Source organism: Propithecus coquereli, unplaced genomic scaffold, assembly GCF_000956105.1.
Source record: "Propithecus coquereli isolate 6110/MARCELLA unplaced genomic scaffold, Pcoq_1.0 Scaffold351, whole genome shotgun sequence".
In the NCBI taxonomy this organism is placed as follows: domain Eukaryota; kingdom Metazoa; phylum Chordata; class Mammalia; order Primates; family Indriidae; genus Propithecus; species Propithecus coquereli.
In genome coordinates, this window is record NW_012149186.1 from 2,123,009 (window position 1) to 2,140,571 (window position 17,563).

The window sequence follows — 17,563 nt, forward strand, 5'->3', positions numbered from 1 at the left end:
GTATTTTCGAGGATTAATAATAAAGCACTTTTCTTGATGGAATGAGAGTCTACCTACATGCTGTACATGATAACAACAGAACTGTCATTGACTTTAAATTCTAGCAACTTGTTTTCAATAAATAGTGTTTGAGGTTCTGTTTGCTCTTTAAAATAACTTTCTCAATTCTTTAATGGGGATACATGATCATATATTTGACCAGTAACCAATACTTGTCAGTGTTTCTTTTAAAATGTAGATTATTTTCCATTTAGTTTGCTACCCACCTCGAAGCCTGTCTTCCTACATACTGGAATTATACAAGCTCTCCTCCCAACTGGTCATTCCCTCTTCCAACTAGTCTTGCCCAGAGTTTTTCCAGATTTCTCTTATGAAACACCAGTCACATCAAGTCTAGAAAGCACTGCTATATGGCAACACTCTGTTAGACTGGTCTCCCTACTTTCTGAAGAATGGGCCATATTCGTTCTCCTTTTGATGCCATTCTCCTGCCTATAATGCCCAAATACCACCTTTTGCAAGCAGTCATCTTTGTCTATCCTAAACTCCGTACGCTTTTCTCTCTGTTGACTTTTTTGCATAGCTTAGCTGTTCCTGTGTCTTTTTCCCAAACAAGATTTCATACCTTTATTCACTTACACATGAATAAGGGCTTCTCAGCCTCCCAGCCTAGGAAAGGATAGTTTAGGGGGTATCAAAATACATAGATTATCAAAAGAGCAGTCCCGGGCTGCTGGGGCCTACCAGTTATTGAATCCTTGCCTCTGTGAATCCATTGTTTTCAAGGCCCAGCTGGAGGTGGGGAGGTGGTCACTAACTCCCTGGTGCACCTGCTGCACTGTTGTGTCCTCCCTCCTGTCCTTCCATAGTTACCACTGTTGCTTTAGTCACTGTGCTGAGCTCCAGGGTTGCTAGATTGCACAACTCCAGGGGGGTGCCATTCATGTCCTGCGTGGTGTGAAGAGTGCTCCCTGGAATTGTGTATTGCAACATCTGCCTGAGGTCCTACCGAACACCAGAAAGTGCTACTCCAGTTGCAGGCAGGGAGCCTAGTCCCTGGCTTGTTTAAAAAACCAGCCTTTTTTTTTTTAACACTATATACCCTTCAGGGCATTTGGCAAGATATATTTAAGTATTTGTTAATTTCGTATTATAAAATATGAGTGCATATAAACAAATAAACAGATGATAAGAAAATAGAGACAAAATGTTGGCAGTATTCTGTGGTGGCCTAATAGGTGGCTATTATTCTCTTAAAAAGCTTTATCTCCCCACAATGGATGATATTACTTTTATAATCAGAAAAGTAGATATTATTTAAAAGAACTGATTGATAAAAAGATTGGGGAGAAAAATGAAATTGGCAAGATGCATATTTGTCAGAATGAAGTCAATTAGAATCCCATACAAGATGTGTAAAGTTTTCATTTATTTGAATGATGTGAATGTTTTTCTTAATAACAAAAGTTATTTGTTGTTATACTTGCAATAATGCATCACACTAATCAGATTTCAACTATATTATATACCATATTTAATCATAATTAAGATATTATACTATTGATTACAAGATGCATCATTTTATGTACAACTAAGGAAGAAAAAGACTGCCAATTAAACTATGACATATTATTGATTGTAAGACATCCCAATTTCAGAGAGGTTAAAATGTCAAAAAATGTGCACCTGGGTGACAGTTGATGAAATACAGTGTGTTTTAATGCATCTAGAAGGTGAAACAATGCCATTTAGGTCAATGGTTTGAAATGTTGAGTTTCTAGGTTTTTGATGTATAATCTTACTTGTTGTGCACGATTCCTGAATAGCCATACTATGAATGTTACCACAAAGGCAGAGGCAGTGCAGTTCGACTGTGCATAAATACATAAAACAAACAAAAGTGAGTAAGTTATGATTCAGTCACATAAAGTTTAGAAGAAATACTAGCATCAAGTCATGTGCTTGGATTGTATTACAAATAAAAAATTAACTTTCTGACAGTTGCTTATACTGAAAGTGTGTGATGACAAGAAGAATCGAATTTTAAATGTTTTAAAAAACACACAAGTTTTGATCTTTGGAGAAATCAAACTGAATAATCAGAACAATCTCAGCAGTGCGGTGAAATGACTTTACATCTCTGCCGGAAGCAGAACAATAGTGCTTGTTGCTTGTGGGGCCGTCAGGAAAAGCCAGCTGTGGACTTCTTTCTAGTACAATTAATTGCTTCCGCTGTATATAAAATTGAAAGAATTGGGTGCTTTAGTGCGGAAAAAGGATATCCTGCTACACTGCTCCCATTTCCTCACAGAGGCTATTACAGAGCCTTTCACCATTAATTCGCATGCACTGGATTATCCTGTGATGAAAGACCAAAAAGCCTTTTCATTTTTATAGTCTCTTATCTCCTATTTATTTGACACCTCTCTGGAGATACCTGCTCTTCTCCCAAGATTGGCTAATTGCTAGGATGTCAGAGGTGGCTAATCACTGGCTTCCTTTTCAGAGACTAATTGTGAGCCCATCTCTATACTTCGTCTTGGGGTGGCCTTTGCCATTGCTGAGAAATATTCTGGGTCCTGTCATTGTTTGAAATGACAGATGCTGTATTTTCAATGCCAACTTTCAATCCCTGCCCACAGTATGCTTTGAGACTAGCAAGTGACTCTTAAATATATCCTTTGGGTAGACCTGCACTGGGCGGGGCAATAGCCACTTGCCGCGTGTGACTATGTAAATTCTAAATTAGTTAAAAGTAAATTAAAGTTAAAATTCAGTTTCTCGGTCTAGCCACATTAAGTGCTCAATAGCCGTATGAGACTAGGGACTTCCATGTTGGGACAGGGCAGATACAGGACATTTCCGTTTTCACTGAAAGTTCGATTAGACAGTGCAGGTATAGATCTGGCTTGCTCAGCTCAGACCTTAAGAAACCGTATCTGAAACCATTGCTGTTTTCACCATTCAAAAAAAGTGGTAGAAAGACTCTATATCCGGGGATCTTTTCTACAGTTTGTTACTGGAGAAGTATCTCTAAACATGTAGAACACCAGAAATAAGGGTTGCTGTTCAATCGATATAAAGTTTCAGTTTATATGAAGGGTTCTTACCACAATTTAGAAAAAAAATACATTTTTAAAAAATGGTAGAAAATTGACTAAAATACTAAATAGTGGTTGTCTCCCAGTAGTGAGACTGTGATCACTTTTTTCTTCTTTCTACTTGTATGTGTTTTTCAGATTTAATAAGCACATACTTTCTTAATTAGTAAAAATTAAAGATATCTAAACCCATTTATTTCTTTTATTGCCAGTTTTAAACTAAGGTGCTTTCATCCAGTCCCTGTCTCTAAGAGAGGAAGTAGTCATTTTGAGCTACTCTTTCTTAAAAATTACCCTCAGGCAGCATCTTTTAGTTGAGAGATCTGTATTCCCTTTATCCTGACATAAGCAGCATCAGAGACTTGTGTTTGGGCTACGCAAGAGCCCTGCTAAATAGAATCAGAGAACATCCTTCTGGAAGAGATGGCTCATGACTGCTGGCAATCCTCTCTACCCAGGCATTTGCTGGGCATTTTGCCAGGATCCATGCATTTCCAGACTACAGTCCAGAGTCTTGCAGTCAAGGCCCAATAGATTAAGGATGCTTGTAGATTGAAGAGGGCTCTAGTTTTACCACTGAGAAGAGAACCATAAAAAGTCCTCATTTCCTAAAAGTTCTGACATGACCATACAGGTTTAATTAGGAATAGCAATCTGTTTACAGCAAAGTATAAACTGTGTAAAGCAGACCTCAGTGGACACTCCCAAAGGATGTCCCATGAACCCTTGCTTCTCTGAGTCCAGATTCAGCAGATCTGGCTTGGTGAGGTAGGGTGCTACAATGCCAGCCAGGGGAGTACCCCAGAAATCCCTTTCCAGAACTTTCCATGACCAAAAGAGATGGCCAGAGAGTTCATGGAAAGCCTCCCTTTTTCTTTCCTTTCTTCTTTGAAACTTGAAGCCAATCCCACTGTTTTCTTGAGTACTTCAGCACCCATCCCCTAGTGAGATTCTTAAACATGATGCGGTGGGAAGAACACAAACTTTGGAGTCAGAATCCTGGCTGTATTTCCTAGCTTTTAACCTTGGGCAACGTTTGTCAACCTCTCAGAATCCCAGTTTCTTCCTTTATAAAATGGGGGTAAGACCAGTCTAGTGGGACAGATGTGAGAATTAACTGAGATAGCATATGCAAAGTGGTTGGCATAGAGTCAGCACTCAATTAATTTTAGTTACCTTTCCTTTTCCCTCTAGAAAGTGATTGGTCCATTAATGTTTATGTTGAAGGGGAGAGAAAACAAACTGTAAAACTCTTAATGAGACTTACTTCAAATACAGCCCAGTGCAGTTCAGTACTTAGTATATGAGTTCTGCTTCGGCCTGGGCTGGGCTCCAGTTCTTCATTCCAGCCTGAGCTCTGGAATTCCCCTCTCTAGAAAATCCTGGCTGCCCACTCCCAGGCTAGGTTAGTGGCCCTCCTGAGCAATCCCACAGCACGCACCTGGCCTTCTGCTTCTCAAGCCGGGGCACCCGACACTGGGCATGGAGCACATAACATTATAGAACATCTTCTCCAGGGCATCAGCTTGTTGTTTGTTGTTGTTGTTTTTAATAACTTAAAGCACATGATTTTTTTTTAGCTAAAACATTAGCTTGTAAAAGAAATTTCACAGTTGCAGAGGGTCCCTAGAGGACATGTGTTTGCTGTCCTTTGCTTCTAGATCTAGTCTGTAGAAAAGTCGGAGAAGCATTTATTGCCATATGATAGTGCAATTCTACAGGAACTTATCCATTTGCTCCCCCAGACTACGAGCTGTGTGAGGCAGGGGTTGTGCCTCGCTTGCGTCTGAATTCGCAGTCCAGTACTTAGCTACTGAGCTTGAGGCCTGGCTCAAAGTAAAGCCTCAGTGAACGGCTGTGGAACTGAACTCAACTCTTTCTCCCGGTACTTCTGGTGAATATAGTATTTCCACCGAGGAGAGGAGCCATTTAACTGACGGGACTTCACATTGCGTGCCTAGTGGAGAGAGGCATTTTGGGCAGAGGTATTTAACCTGTTTGAGCCTCGGCTTCTCTACCTGGGAAGGTTGTGAAGGTTGAGAAATGATACATAAAGTGCCAAGCACGTAAGCATAGAGGTACACCCACACACACAAAGAGCTTATTTCCTTTCCTCGAAAGTCACTTTCTGGTTATTAACCTACAAGCTGTGAGATGATTCTGGTCCTTTGAATCATTCCAAGCAACTCAGAAAGGACCTGGTACCCATGGCTCAGGTCTGAGCCACTGCCCTGGGCTTCTGTAACACCCCTGTTCTTCCTTCTAAACTCCCAACTTAATATTACCCATGCTCACGATCTGAGTTTCCGTCACATTAAACCTGGACTTGTAAGATAGGGATAATTCAAATAGGAGGTGGAGAAAGGTAACCACCTGTTAGGAGGCAAGAGCTGCAGAGCCATTTCAAGCCCCGCCTCACTCGGTAATGTGATCTACCCTCCCACCCCCAGGGCATGGCTTGGCCCTGGTTCTGGGACAGCCCTGGCCGAACGAACGTTACCGATTCCTGACACACAGCGTGAACCAGGGAATCGGGATCCCCCAATGGCTGCGTTCTTCATTCTGTTGGCCTGCGTCCAGAGTAGCTTTACCAGGAAACTAATGAAGCTTAAGCTTCAAGGCTCTCCCCTCACTTTCAGAGCCCGCTTGTGGGTGCTAAGAGTTGTTGGAATATTCTAGGTTGAAAGGGGAAGCTAGGTTGCAATCAGGGAGCATTCCTATGTAAGCTTGTCTGATAACTTACCTAAAGAGATTTCAGAAGAAAGAGACTTAGAGTTCCGTGACTTCATTCATTTGTTGTGATTTTTTTTTCTCTTTCTAAATGAATACTCCTTTTGGTGTTTGCAATTACAGTACATATTCTTCTCAAAGATGGCCCTGCAATTCCTGGATCCCAGGCTGAATCAGGCCCTTCTTTAATCTCTGCCTCCTTTTCTCCGATGCCTCCCTCTCCTGCAGGTCACCGGAAAGTCACAGGTATAATGGGAGTGGACACCTCTACGGGGGGTCTCTGTAGAGGGGACCACATGCAAGACAAAATCACCATTGCTACTTGCATTGCTTCTTCTAGCTCAGGCACACGTTGGATGCCTTGCACCAATTCTACAAATGCTAGGACCCTCTGGCATTCCTAAAGGCTTCCCACTAGAAGGAAAAAATAAAACCTCTCTTAGTTGGCTCCTCCCCTGAATCTAAAAAACAATTTTGAAATAGTCTCTTTATACCTACTTTTATGCATCAAATAGACTTTGAACTAGAGTTAGATAAAGGGAATAACTGATTTGCAAATAGAAAAGTAGTCTGTAAGTATTCACTTAATAAAATACTTTGAGTTTTAAGTAGAATTTGTGTGTGAAAAAAGGCACTCTGTTCTCAGCTGAGTGATAACAATGATGGCGTTCTTTGGCATTTCATTTCTAAATCTCTCCAATCTAATACCTAAGTGTAGATGGAAAAAACCAAAAAGCATAATCCAGTGCATGCATACACTGCTCTGGAAAAGAAATCAGAGTTTTTCACAGTTTGGCTAATACATTAATGTGCTCGAAATAGTTATTCCTCATAGCTGCTGCTTGTATAAGCAGGTGGGAAAGACAGGCAGGTAAGCAGACAATGTTTAAATAATGTAAAAATGCAGGAGCGTTGTGGAAATGAGTGGCCAGGACGATGGTGTGTCATGAGAGGGTGGAACACGGCAGCTGAAGGTGAGGCTGGAGCCGTGGCTGGGGCCTATCGCGTGGGTGTCTTGAATGCAGGTTAGTGTGTGCTCTATGGAGAGATAGTGGGAAGCCATTTATGAGTGTTGTACAGGATCGTTTATTTTACCAGATTTATTTTCAGAGAGATCTCGAGTAGGAGATGGATTAGCGGGTGGACAGAGAGCAAAATGGAGACAAGGAGATCACTTGGGAAGCTGGCGAGATAACCCAGAGGGGAGATGTTTGAAGACAGGAGTCCTCAGGATGGACAGGAGGAAACAGATTCGAGGCAGGTTCAGGAAGTAAATTTGGCCTCCTGCGGTAATTATTGGTTGTCAGAGAGTGTGGGAGAAGAAAGACACCAGGATGGCCCGGATTTCTAGCTTCAGTGACTGAGCGATGCCTGCAATTCACTGAAAGGAAGAACACAGGAGAAGCAGGCTGGGTGGAAGAGTGAAGAACTCAGCCGGTGGCGGCTCCAGAATCCCGACGGGAAAGAGTGCGGGGCAGTAGGACTGTGGTTTGTCTGGAACTATGCTTGCAGTAACAAGCAGTGTGCTTTTCCTTAGATTGTAGGTTTAGATGGGACAGCGTGGGTAAGATGGGTGGCGGATTATGGGGGCTTCACCCATCCTGAATTCAGCATTGGACATTGCATTAATTGAGATTCTTTTGTTTGCAAGTGAGAGAAACCCAGTTTAAACAAGCTCAAGGATAAAGGGGAGAGTTAGCAAACCCGGGAAGAGATAGGCCTGGGGCCTCAGGAGCGGCTAGATCCAGGAGCCCTCATGCTGGCAGAACACTGTCTCATTTCGAAGCTGCGTGTCTGTTGGCTTCGTGCTCTCCTGGGGCAGACAGACTTTCTTCACACGGGAGGGAACTGAGGGTCTGTGGGGCTTTCTTCCAGCTCTGCTTCCAGTGAGAGAAGAGACTCTCTTTCTCCAACCTCCCATTTTAACACAATCTCGGCGAAGGATTCTGATTGCTCTGGCTTGGTTCACAAACCCACTACTTGAACCAATCACTGCGCCTAATGGGGCAGCATCTGGACCAGAAGAAAGGATAGATAAACACACGGATGGCCATTCCTCCAACCTGCGAAACAGGTGGGCTTGGGTGGCTACGGAGCATCCAGGTGAGGCCTTGGAGCAAGACGCGGACTCGTGAGCCTGAGGCTCAGAGGACGGCGCTGAAGACTTCTGTCTGATAGCTCAGAAAGTAGCTGATGGCCTTGAAAAATTAACTAACTGCAGGATGATTCTGTGAGCTCGGTGAGCAGATTAACTAATGGTAATTGGTATAGTTAGGATATTTGTCCCCTCCAAATCTCCTCTTGAAATTCGATCCTCAGTGTTGGAGGTGGGGCCCGGCATTGGATCACGGGGGCAATCCCTTATGAACGGCTAGATGCCATTTTGTTGAGAAGGGCCTGGCACCTCCTCTTCTCTCTCTTGTTCCCTCTCTCACCGTGACACTCCTTCTCCCCTCACCTCTGCCGTGAGTGGAAGCTCCCTGAAGCCCTCACCAGACGAAGATGCTGGCGCCATGCTTCTTGTACAGCCTGCAGGACTGTGAACCAATTAAAACCTCTTTTCTTTATAAATTACCCAGCCTCAGCTATTCCTTTATAGCAGCGCATAAAGGACTAATACAATCATTACTCTCAGAGAACCCTTCATATGTATTTTATAGGGGTTTAACTAGGATTAGACAGTGAAGTTCACAGTTACAAAGTAAATTGTTTTTAAAAGAAAGCAAATCTCAGAACAGCGTGTATAGTGCGATTATAATGAAATAAAACACGATGTGTGTGACCTGTGTAGGTGTGTATGCAAGCATAGGTCCCTGCGTCCCGGACATCAGAAAGCAAAGCTGTGCCATATCCACACAGAGCCGATGTTTCCCAGACTGAGGACGACTGCATACGGCCTTGACCATTTGGCCATATTCACACAGAACGGCTTGATAGGCAGCTTTGAACATTTTTTCCAGTGAAAAGTCTTATAGGAAAAATAAAATTTACTCTTCTATCGAAAGCCAGGTTCTTTATCTCCACTTGTAGTCAATGATTTGTTTCCTCTTTTTGCAACTGGCAGAATTTGAAAGCCTTCTGCGGCATCTCAGCACGGCCTCCGAGGCCCAGGTGTTCTCCGCCACCTCCCTTCCTCCCCCGCCCTGCTCTCCTGCCCTGTGCCTTCACTGAGCCGAGATTGTTCCCTTAAAGCTGTTACGTTTATTTTTCCCACTGTCTGGAACACTCTGCCTCACACTTGGGCATGGTGTTTTTCTTCTTATCAAATGTCACCTCCTCAGAAAGACAGAAGGGGTTCCCCGGCCACCCAATCAAAAGCAGCCTGCGCCCAGCCCCACCAGCACCTCACTCTGTTTCATTTTCCCGTAGTGCTCATGATCTCAAATTCTGTTGCTTATGTATTACTTGTTTCTTGCCTGTCCCTTCCTTCAGAGTGTCAGCTCTACAAGAGCAGGCACCTTGTCCGTGGTGTCATCCTCCATGCCCACAGCAGAGCCTAGCCCCTCGGGGAATGTTCGTGGCATGAAAAACCACACATCCCAAGTGTCCAAACTGTTTAAGTATGTGAATGGAACCTGGAGAAGGACGGTTTGACGTTGCAATTGCTCCGGGAAAGCCAGAGCTCAGGAAAGCCTAAAGCAATGCGTTAGGGGGTGTTTCCCGATTGGAGCTCTGTGCTCTGTGCTCGCATGAGTTAAATAGGTTTCTTTACTGAGGGACCGAGTACCCACACAGCTCACTTCTGTGTGTTGGGGATCTCTGGGGTGATCAGCATATGCAGCTATTTCTCAAACTCATTCGATCCACAACCCATTCTTTGCCACATCTGTCATTCATGAGTCTAAGTCCAGCTTGATGCCAGGGTTACCCTGTAGGGCAGCTTTTTTTTTTTTTTTTGAGACAGAGTCTTCCTCCATTGTCCTGGCTAGAGTGCCATGGTGTTGCCATAGCTCACAGCAACCTCAAACTCCTGGGCTCAAGCCATCCTCCTTCCTCAGCCTCCTGAGTAGCTGGGGCTGCAGGAATGCAGCACCACGCCCGGCTAATTTTTTTATTTCTAGTAGAGACGGAGTCTTGCTCTTGCTCAGGCTGGTCTTGAACTCCTGAGCTCGAGTGATCCTCCCCGCTTGACCTCCCAGAGTGCTAGGATTACAGGTGTGAGCCACTGCACCCAGCCATGTAGAGTAGCTTTATTTTTATTTATTTATTTTTTTGGAGTAGCTTTAAATAGTAAAAATATTTCTCCAAAGAGTAATCTGACATATTTTAGTTATTGTTTTGTTTGGCTGATTCCAACCCACTAGACGGTAAGTTCTGTGACAGCGGAGGTTAGTCTGTTGTGTGCACTGCCGTGTTGTCAGTATCCAGAGCAGGGCCTGGCACCTGGTAGGTGCTCAGTAAATATCTGCTGAAAGAATGTATGAATGAGCAAATGAACAAACAATATTTATTCTGCCCACAAGTACTTAGTGAAGAGGGTAGGAATTTTAGTACACGTTAATTGTACCAAATTCTGATTCGTGTGGTTCATATTTCTGGGCTATTATTTATTCTTGCTGCTGATCTTCCCAATGGATTTTTTTCCAGATAGGCAAGGTGGAGGAGTTAAGAAAATGAAGCAGGAATGAGGAACTTGGGTTCTGACCCCACTTTACTGGTGATAGTAACAACTAACATTTGTTATTGCCATTTTCTTCCAAAAGTTACTGCATTTGGTTCTCAAAATATCCCTGTGAGGCAAGTGGTCTAATCTTCATTTTCAGGTAGATAAACAGGCTTAGAGAGACTCTCCCAATATCACTCAAATGGTATAAATCAGCCTCCATCTAAACCCTGTTCTTTCTGTGCCAAAGTCCAGGTTTATTCCATTGGCACCTGGCTGCCTCCCTGGCTGGCTGTGTGCACTGAGGAAGCCACTTCCCCCTTCCGGCCTCAGTTCCTGCATCTGGAAAATACCTAGATAATCTGTTAGATTCCTTCCAACTTTAAATTTTATGATTTTATGAGCCCTTTTCTCCATCATCTATTTCCAAAATTGCTATAGCTTTAAAAAGTACTAAAACAATGAGATTTCATTTCTATTTGTAATTGCACAGCTCTTTCAAAATCTGATCCAGGTGCTTATAATAAAATATATTATGAAAAATTTCCCTTTACTTTTAAGTAATGCCTAGAAACAGACTACCTTGAAAAAGAATGAATTGGTTTTGTTAAGCATAGTTCCCTCAGAAGGCCTTCATTATTTAAAAAAAAAATGCCATGAGAAGGTCTTACAACGAACTTATTTGAAAACAAATGATATGAAAGGAAATACAGCAACTTTTCTAGAAATAAAGCTACTTATATCAGAATAAAAATAAATTAGGCCGGTGCACTGGCTCATGCCTGTATCTTAGCACTCTGGGAGACCAAGGCAGGAGAATCACTTGAGGTCAGCAGTTTGAGACCAGCCTGAGCAAAAGTGAGGCACCCCATCTCTAAAAAAATAGAAAAATTCAGCCAGGCTGGTGGCATGCACCTGTAGTCCCAGCTACTCGGGAAGCTGAGGCAGGAGGATCACTTCAGCCCAGGAGTTTGAGGTTGCAGTGAGCTATGATGACACCACTGCACTCTAGCCTGGGTGACAGAGCAAGACTCTGCCTAAAAAAAAAATCAGAAATAGTTGACCACCAAGTAGGTAAATAAACAAACCTTTTTGAAAATACAAGGCAAGGTATGGTCTTCAGTTTATTACTTACCTGGTAAACTCCCTTTGCATGCAAAACATTTGTATTATTCACATATCCCTGTCTGCTTAAACAAGCTGATTAAACTGCTATTGAGCAATATGGCAAGTGAGTTGTGTTTATTCTCCACAAGATGTTTTGTTTTGTCTCAGACTTCTACTTGTGGTCATATAGAAGTAAGCTACTTTTGATATCACATGAAAAAACTTTACACAGAAAAATCTGTGTTTGCATATCCTTTTTGGAGTTTTATTTTGCTAAAAAGAGGAATTCACACAGGCCAAAAAAACCATGCAAAATATTTTTTTGTGCATACGTCTAAGATGCTGTATTCCACTTCTGAAATCTTAACCAAAAAAAAATTCCAAAGCAAGTGTATCTGGGTTGAAAAGTTAACATTATAAAAGCTAGATTCCTAACACAAACACTGCAAATATAAGTCACTAAGTTGCAAAAAGTTATGTTTATAAATGTCAAATTAATGTCAACAATGAGGAGACAAGAATGATACCTCCAAAGTGTACACCCCACCATGGACTATTAAAAATTACATTTGGTTTGGTGTTGAAGGACATCCACGATGTTAATCTGAACTAGACACAATCTTAATTCTGACACTCTGTCAGATTTACAGACACTGAAAGAACCACACTCAAAACTATCTCCTTTTCCTGCTACCTTAAAAATTTTTTTTTTGTTTATTCTGTTTTTTGGGTAAATAAAAGAGTACCTCAGAATCTACACTCGCTCTGAGATGTGGAAACACTGATTCAATAAAAGACTACGGTGAAGTTGTCCTTTGAGATATTTCACTTTTCTTCTTCATGATATACGCTTTTTAAGGATCACGTGTGTGTGTGCGTGTGTGCGTGTGTGTGTGTGTGTGTGTGTGTGTGTGTGTGTGTGTAAAACCTTTAAAAAGAGATTTTGGAAACTGAACTCTGGGGAACTTTTTTTCTTTCCTCGAGACCAGTCCTGGATAATTTAATAGATTGTTTTTGGAGGAAACCTACACAGAGCCGTTCTGTAAAGTCAGCAACCGCCTTGTCCCTGCATATTTGAACTTTCCAAAAATAACAGAATGCTGCAAGGGACTTGTTTGCAACTCCTGACAAGTCTCCCGTCAGTCCCAGCAGATTTTACTCTGCCTGGTACTTGTCTCACTTTCTCACGGCACCAAAGGTAAGAAAGGCCCAGTGGTAGGAGCACATTTATGTCCCTCCGTCATGTTCCCTGGGGGAAGTTGGTGGCTTCATGCTTGGAAAAAGTTCAGGCTTCCTGCTAGGGACATAGCTAGCTGCTTCCCTCTCCCGCAGGGGAAGACACACATGCTGGTAGGATGGCAGTCCCCCGGAAGCCTCAGTTCTCAGAAGAAAAAGAGTTCTAATGCATTCCCATAAAACATTTCAAACATGCAAAGAGAAAAATCCAAAACAGGAGTGAGGACAGAGCGGCAGTGAGTTGGAAGAGTGCCTAAATATCGTGCTCAAGTGAGAAGCATCCACGCAAACTGTCTGCTTCAATGCCGTTTTCAATGAACATAACGGTGCTTCCTAAAAAGGAAAGTGACTATCCCATTTCCAACCTCAGAAATTAAGCTTCTCTCGTTATCACCAAACAGCTTTAAAATGCTTACCTAACTCAAACTATTACTAATATTGCAAAGAAGTTTGAAGGCTCACGTGTACTTCAATAAATACTTAAATAATTGCTAGATCAACTCAGCTCATACCTTTTCAAAATATTGGCCAAAATGGCAAACGCGTATATATCAGTCCATCTTTTCCTTCCGGCAGTCAGCACGATGGTACATAATCGCTGTGCTGCACTGAGAGGAATACGTGAAAAGGATGGTTGGTGCAGACCTGAAGGTGGGAGGTCCTGCCCCTCATGCATTCTCGCTGAGGTTGGCAGAAAGCAAGCTTCCTCTTCCCCACCCAGAGTGTGGGCGTGTCAACCTATTCTGCCATCCTGTTTTAGACACTATCTCTCTCTTTCTCTCTTTTCCATAGGCCACCGAGCCCGTTTGAGACAGAGGGTACTGAGGAGGATGTCATGCGTGAGCAGTCACAGGTTGGGGGTGAAATACATGCACAGGACTGGACACTCACGCTAACAAACCTCTTAAAGTAAAACAAGGGCCAAACACAACCCAGAATCTTGAAAATCTCCTCTTACACACTGCAAAGCAAAACTGGAAAAACCCAATTCCACTTTCCCATCACAAATCAAAAAGGAGCTAAGCCTTCTGGGGACATTGGCTGTTTCAAACTGAAAGAAGGTGGCTGAAGGGCCCATCCTTCTCAGCTGTCTGCAGAACGAGCCAGAGCCCTTCCCGGAGCCCTGGCAACTGCCCCGTGGCTCCCAGAAGACATCTCTTTGGACATGGGGGCTCCCTTTAGAACGTTTCAAGTACGTTCAAGGTCCGAAGTCTGATGCACAGAGGTAGCTCCATGACGCTAGTCATGGAATAACACTTCCTTTTTTGGTGAGGAAAGGCCGATGGGTCTTAGCTAACAAGCTCTCAGCCATGGCTCTAAAAATACCCTGCAGCAAGGACTGTTGGCACTTCATTTTGTTTGCCAGGGGAGCTCTAAAGAACTCTGCAAAATGTTTTGGATTCTCCATAACTGCTCTGAGCTCTGTCCTTACTCTGGTGACCACGACCACAGGGAAGTGTATCACTTTGGGAAAGTTGCTTTTTGTTTTTCACTTTTGAGTTCTTGGAATTCTGTTCTAAACGTTTGAAGTACAATTCCAGTCTTGGATTAATTACTAGCTTGGTTTGAATCTTCATTTGGCTTCTAGTCGGAACTATGCAAATACACGATCTGTGCACCGAAGAAAAAACTAAAATTATACTTCAAAAGGGCTCAATCACTTCCTCTCTTCCCCCCTTCCCCTCAAAAGAAACATCAGCCTCCTTGAATCCTTTGTTGCCAGCAGCAAGAGCAGCTCTCCCCGTGGGCACCAGACGCCTCCGCCCCTACACGTTGATGGCGTGTGCATGCTTCTTGCACAGGGGTCTGTCCTTCTTGGAGTAGAATGGCTGTCCCTCCAGATTCACGTGGCAGACCTGGGACAGAGAACAGAATTGTGTGAGATGGGACCCTGCAGCCCACGTGGCAGGGGGACACAAGCAAAAAATTTCAGTTGCCCCTTTAACTCCCATTCTATTTTTTTCCTTTTCTTTTCTTTTTTCTTTTTTTTCTTGAGACAGGATCTTGCTCTGTCACCCAGGCTGGAGTGCAGTGGTGAGATCACAGCTCACTGCAAGTTAGAACTCCTGACCTCACATGATCCTCCTGCGTTAGCCTCCCAAAGTGCTAGGATTACAAGTGTGAGCCACCGTGCCCAGGCTTCAGTCACCCCTTTAAGAAAAAGCCCTGTCACATGCAGCCCAGAGAAAAGCCAATAGCCTGTACTCCCCATAACAGAAGCAGAGTAGATGGGTTGGACTATACACAAATTAAGACTTCCAAAGAAGGCCGGGCGCGGTGGCTCACGCCTGTAATCCTAGCTCTCTGGGAGGCCGAGGCGGGCGGATCGTTTGAGCTCAGGAGTTCGAAACCAGCCTGAGCAAGAGCGAGACCCCGTCTCTACTAAAAATAGAAAGAAATTAATCAGACAACTGAAACTATATAGAAAAAAAAAAATTAGCCGGCCATGGTGGCGCATGCCTGTAATCTCAGCTACTCAGGAGGCTGAGGCAGAAGGATCACTTGAGCCCAGGAGTTTGAGGTTGCTGTGAGCTAGGCTGACGCCACGGCACTCACTCTAGCCCGGGCAACAGAGTGAGACTCTAAAAAAAAAAAAAAAGACTTCCAAAGAAGACACAAACTAAAACTCAAATTAAATATGATGGAGTAGAGAAAATATACACCATGAATATGACCAAGTCATGCTATCCAAAATGTATAAAGAACCAATACGGGTTCACAAGTCGATACCCACAGAGAAGATTAACATCTAAAGAAATATTATTAGTAAACTAACAAACATGTCAGAAAAGATTATCCTCACTAATACTTAAAAAACAATAAATCAAAACTTCCCTGAGTTACCACTAGATACCTATTCATCTAGCAAAATAAATAAAACAAAAAAACTCAATGGCTCGTCACGTTTAACCCTACATGACTCGAGCTGAAAAAAGAAAAAAGAGTATTCAATCGAAAATCAGCAATGCCAAAAGGAAACGAGGCCTCCTCGTGCAGAGCTGGGGACACATGAACCAGCCCAGTGTTCTGCAGGGGAAGCGGCAACGCTGAGCGAGGGCCGTAAAGACGCGCCTCCTCGTAACCCCGTGATGCTGCTCTGGAGAATTTCATCCTGCAGACACAACTGCACAGAGTAAGAAAGCAACATGTGCTCCACTAGGAACTGAAAACTCCTAAAATTGCTCTCAACAGGGAGATGATTAAATTTTTATGGTGCATTTTTCCAATGGAATGCCACCATGAAAAAAGCTAAATCAAATACGGAAAAGTGTATGCAGGGGAAAAAAGGAGACGAAATCATATATTCCCGTGATAACAACATATGAGTATAGCTTGAGGCTGGAGACATCCCAGAAGGATGGGAACTGATTAATATTTGTTGAGGCTACCATGGGTCAACAGGATGCTAAATATTCTATATACATGAGCTCATTTAATTCTCACAAAAACCTTACGGGGGTAGGCATGCCTTTCTCCTGTTTCACCATCAAAAAAACTGGGGCTCAGAGAGCCCAAATGTCTTGCTTAAGTCACAGACCTAGTAAGCTGTAGAGCTGGGCATCCGTGTCCAGATCTGTCAAACTCCAGTTCTATGCTAATTTTCCCCACACCCCACAGCAGAGAGGTGTCATGTTTACTTGAAACTGTTCTAGGCTTACCAATCTGCACAGAGGCAGCCCTCTGACTTTGTTGGACTCCTACTATGTAGTTGGGGCCCTGGGTTGGCAATGTCCATGTGTCAGAGTCAGCCAGGAAGTCATACTGGCTGGGATGGGCCCCAGCCTCAGAGAGGACCTCGAAGATCCCTACCGGGGAGCAGGATTGGGAGCCACATCCAGGAGGAGAAGGAGAAGCATCAGAAGGAGAAGCGCAGGCGGAGTCCCCATACACGGGTGGCCATGGGGATAGAGAAATCACCCTCCTGGGCTGAGCTTGATCAAGGAACATGTGTCCACCACAAGAGAGCCGGGAAGGAAAAGGCATCACGACAGCCCCATGTGCAAGGCCCTGATGGCCCAGTTCGGGAAGTTATATTTGGGGTCACACAGGGCTGCCAATGGGTCCTGCAAACCAATGAGCTTAAAAAGTATTTTGAGAACATCCCAGGTGGATGCAGTGATGCTGAGTACAAGTAGGCTCTTGTGGAAGCCTCAAGCTGCTGGTGACAACTTGGAGACTTATCCAGAAAGGTAGACACCCAAGACGTCACTGGTGAGAATGGGTTTCGGGGGAGATAGGCAGCTCTAGAGGGAGTTGGCAAGGAGCTGCCTGTCAACATCGGCAGCGCTGGCTGGGAGACCCCACCTGGTCCGGCACAGTGCTGGTTGCCTGTGCTCTCACAAGAGCTTCAAGACGAGACGGTGTTAGGGGACTGAAGACCAAGGAATAAGGAAGGGACAGAACCTCAGATGTGGCTCATGGGTGAGATGGGGCTGAGGGCAGCAACCCTCAGAGGGAGTCGTGCTCAGTGTCTTCTTGGTGCAGGGTGGCTTCATGGTGGAGGAGGCCTCCAGCCCACCCAACATGGGGGGACAGCAGGGATGATCCAACCCCCACAGTTAGGTGGCATCAGGGCCTGGCTGTGGAGGAGCGGTGGCCAGGGACAGTACTGACTGCAGTCCCAGCAGAGTTAAGGCAATAAACAAGGCCACCTGTAGCAGCTCCTGGAAATGCCTGCAAAAGTTTACCACCAGGGAAGTGTATCACTTTGGGAAAGTTGCTTTTTGTTTTTCACTTTTGAGTTCTTGGAATTCTGTTCTAAACGTTTGAAGTACAATTCCAGTCT

At 43.9% G+C, this 17,563-nt stretch overlaps 1 protein-coding gene across 5 annotated transcripts in view; it reads right to left on the minus strand.

The window, feature by feature from the left end:
- Window positions 1–12,513: 12,513 nt before the first annotated feature.
- Window positions 12,514–17,563, minus strand: part of LDB3 (LIM domain binding 3) — a 74,757-nt gene continuing 69,707 nt past the window's right edge. The window contains exon 13 of one of the 5 annotated variants that reach the window (XM_012651287.1): window positions 12,514–14,633. In XM_012651287.1, the coding sequence (XP_012506741.1) occupies window positions 14,544–14,633 (90 nt within the window). In that variant the 3' untranslated portion in view covers window positions 12,514–14,543. The remainder of the gene's footprint in view (window positions 14,634–17,563) is intronic. The other 4 variants (XM_012651284.1, XM_012651286.1, XM_012651282.1 and 1 more) reach the window with 4 other exon arrangements.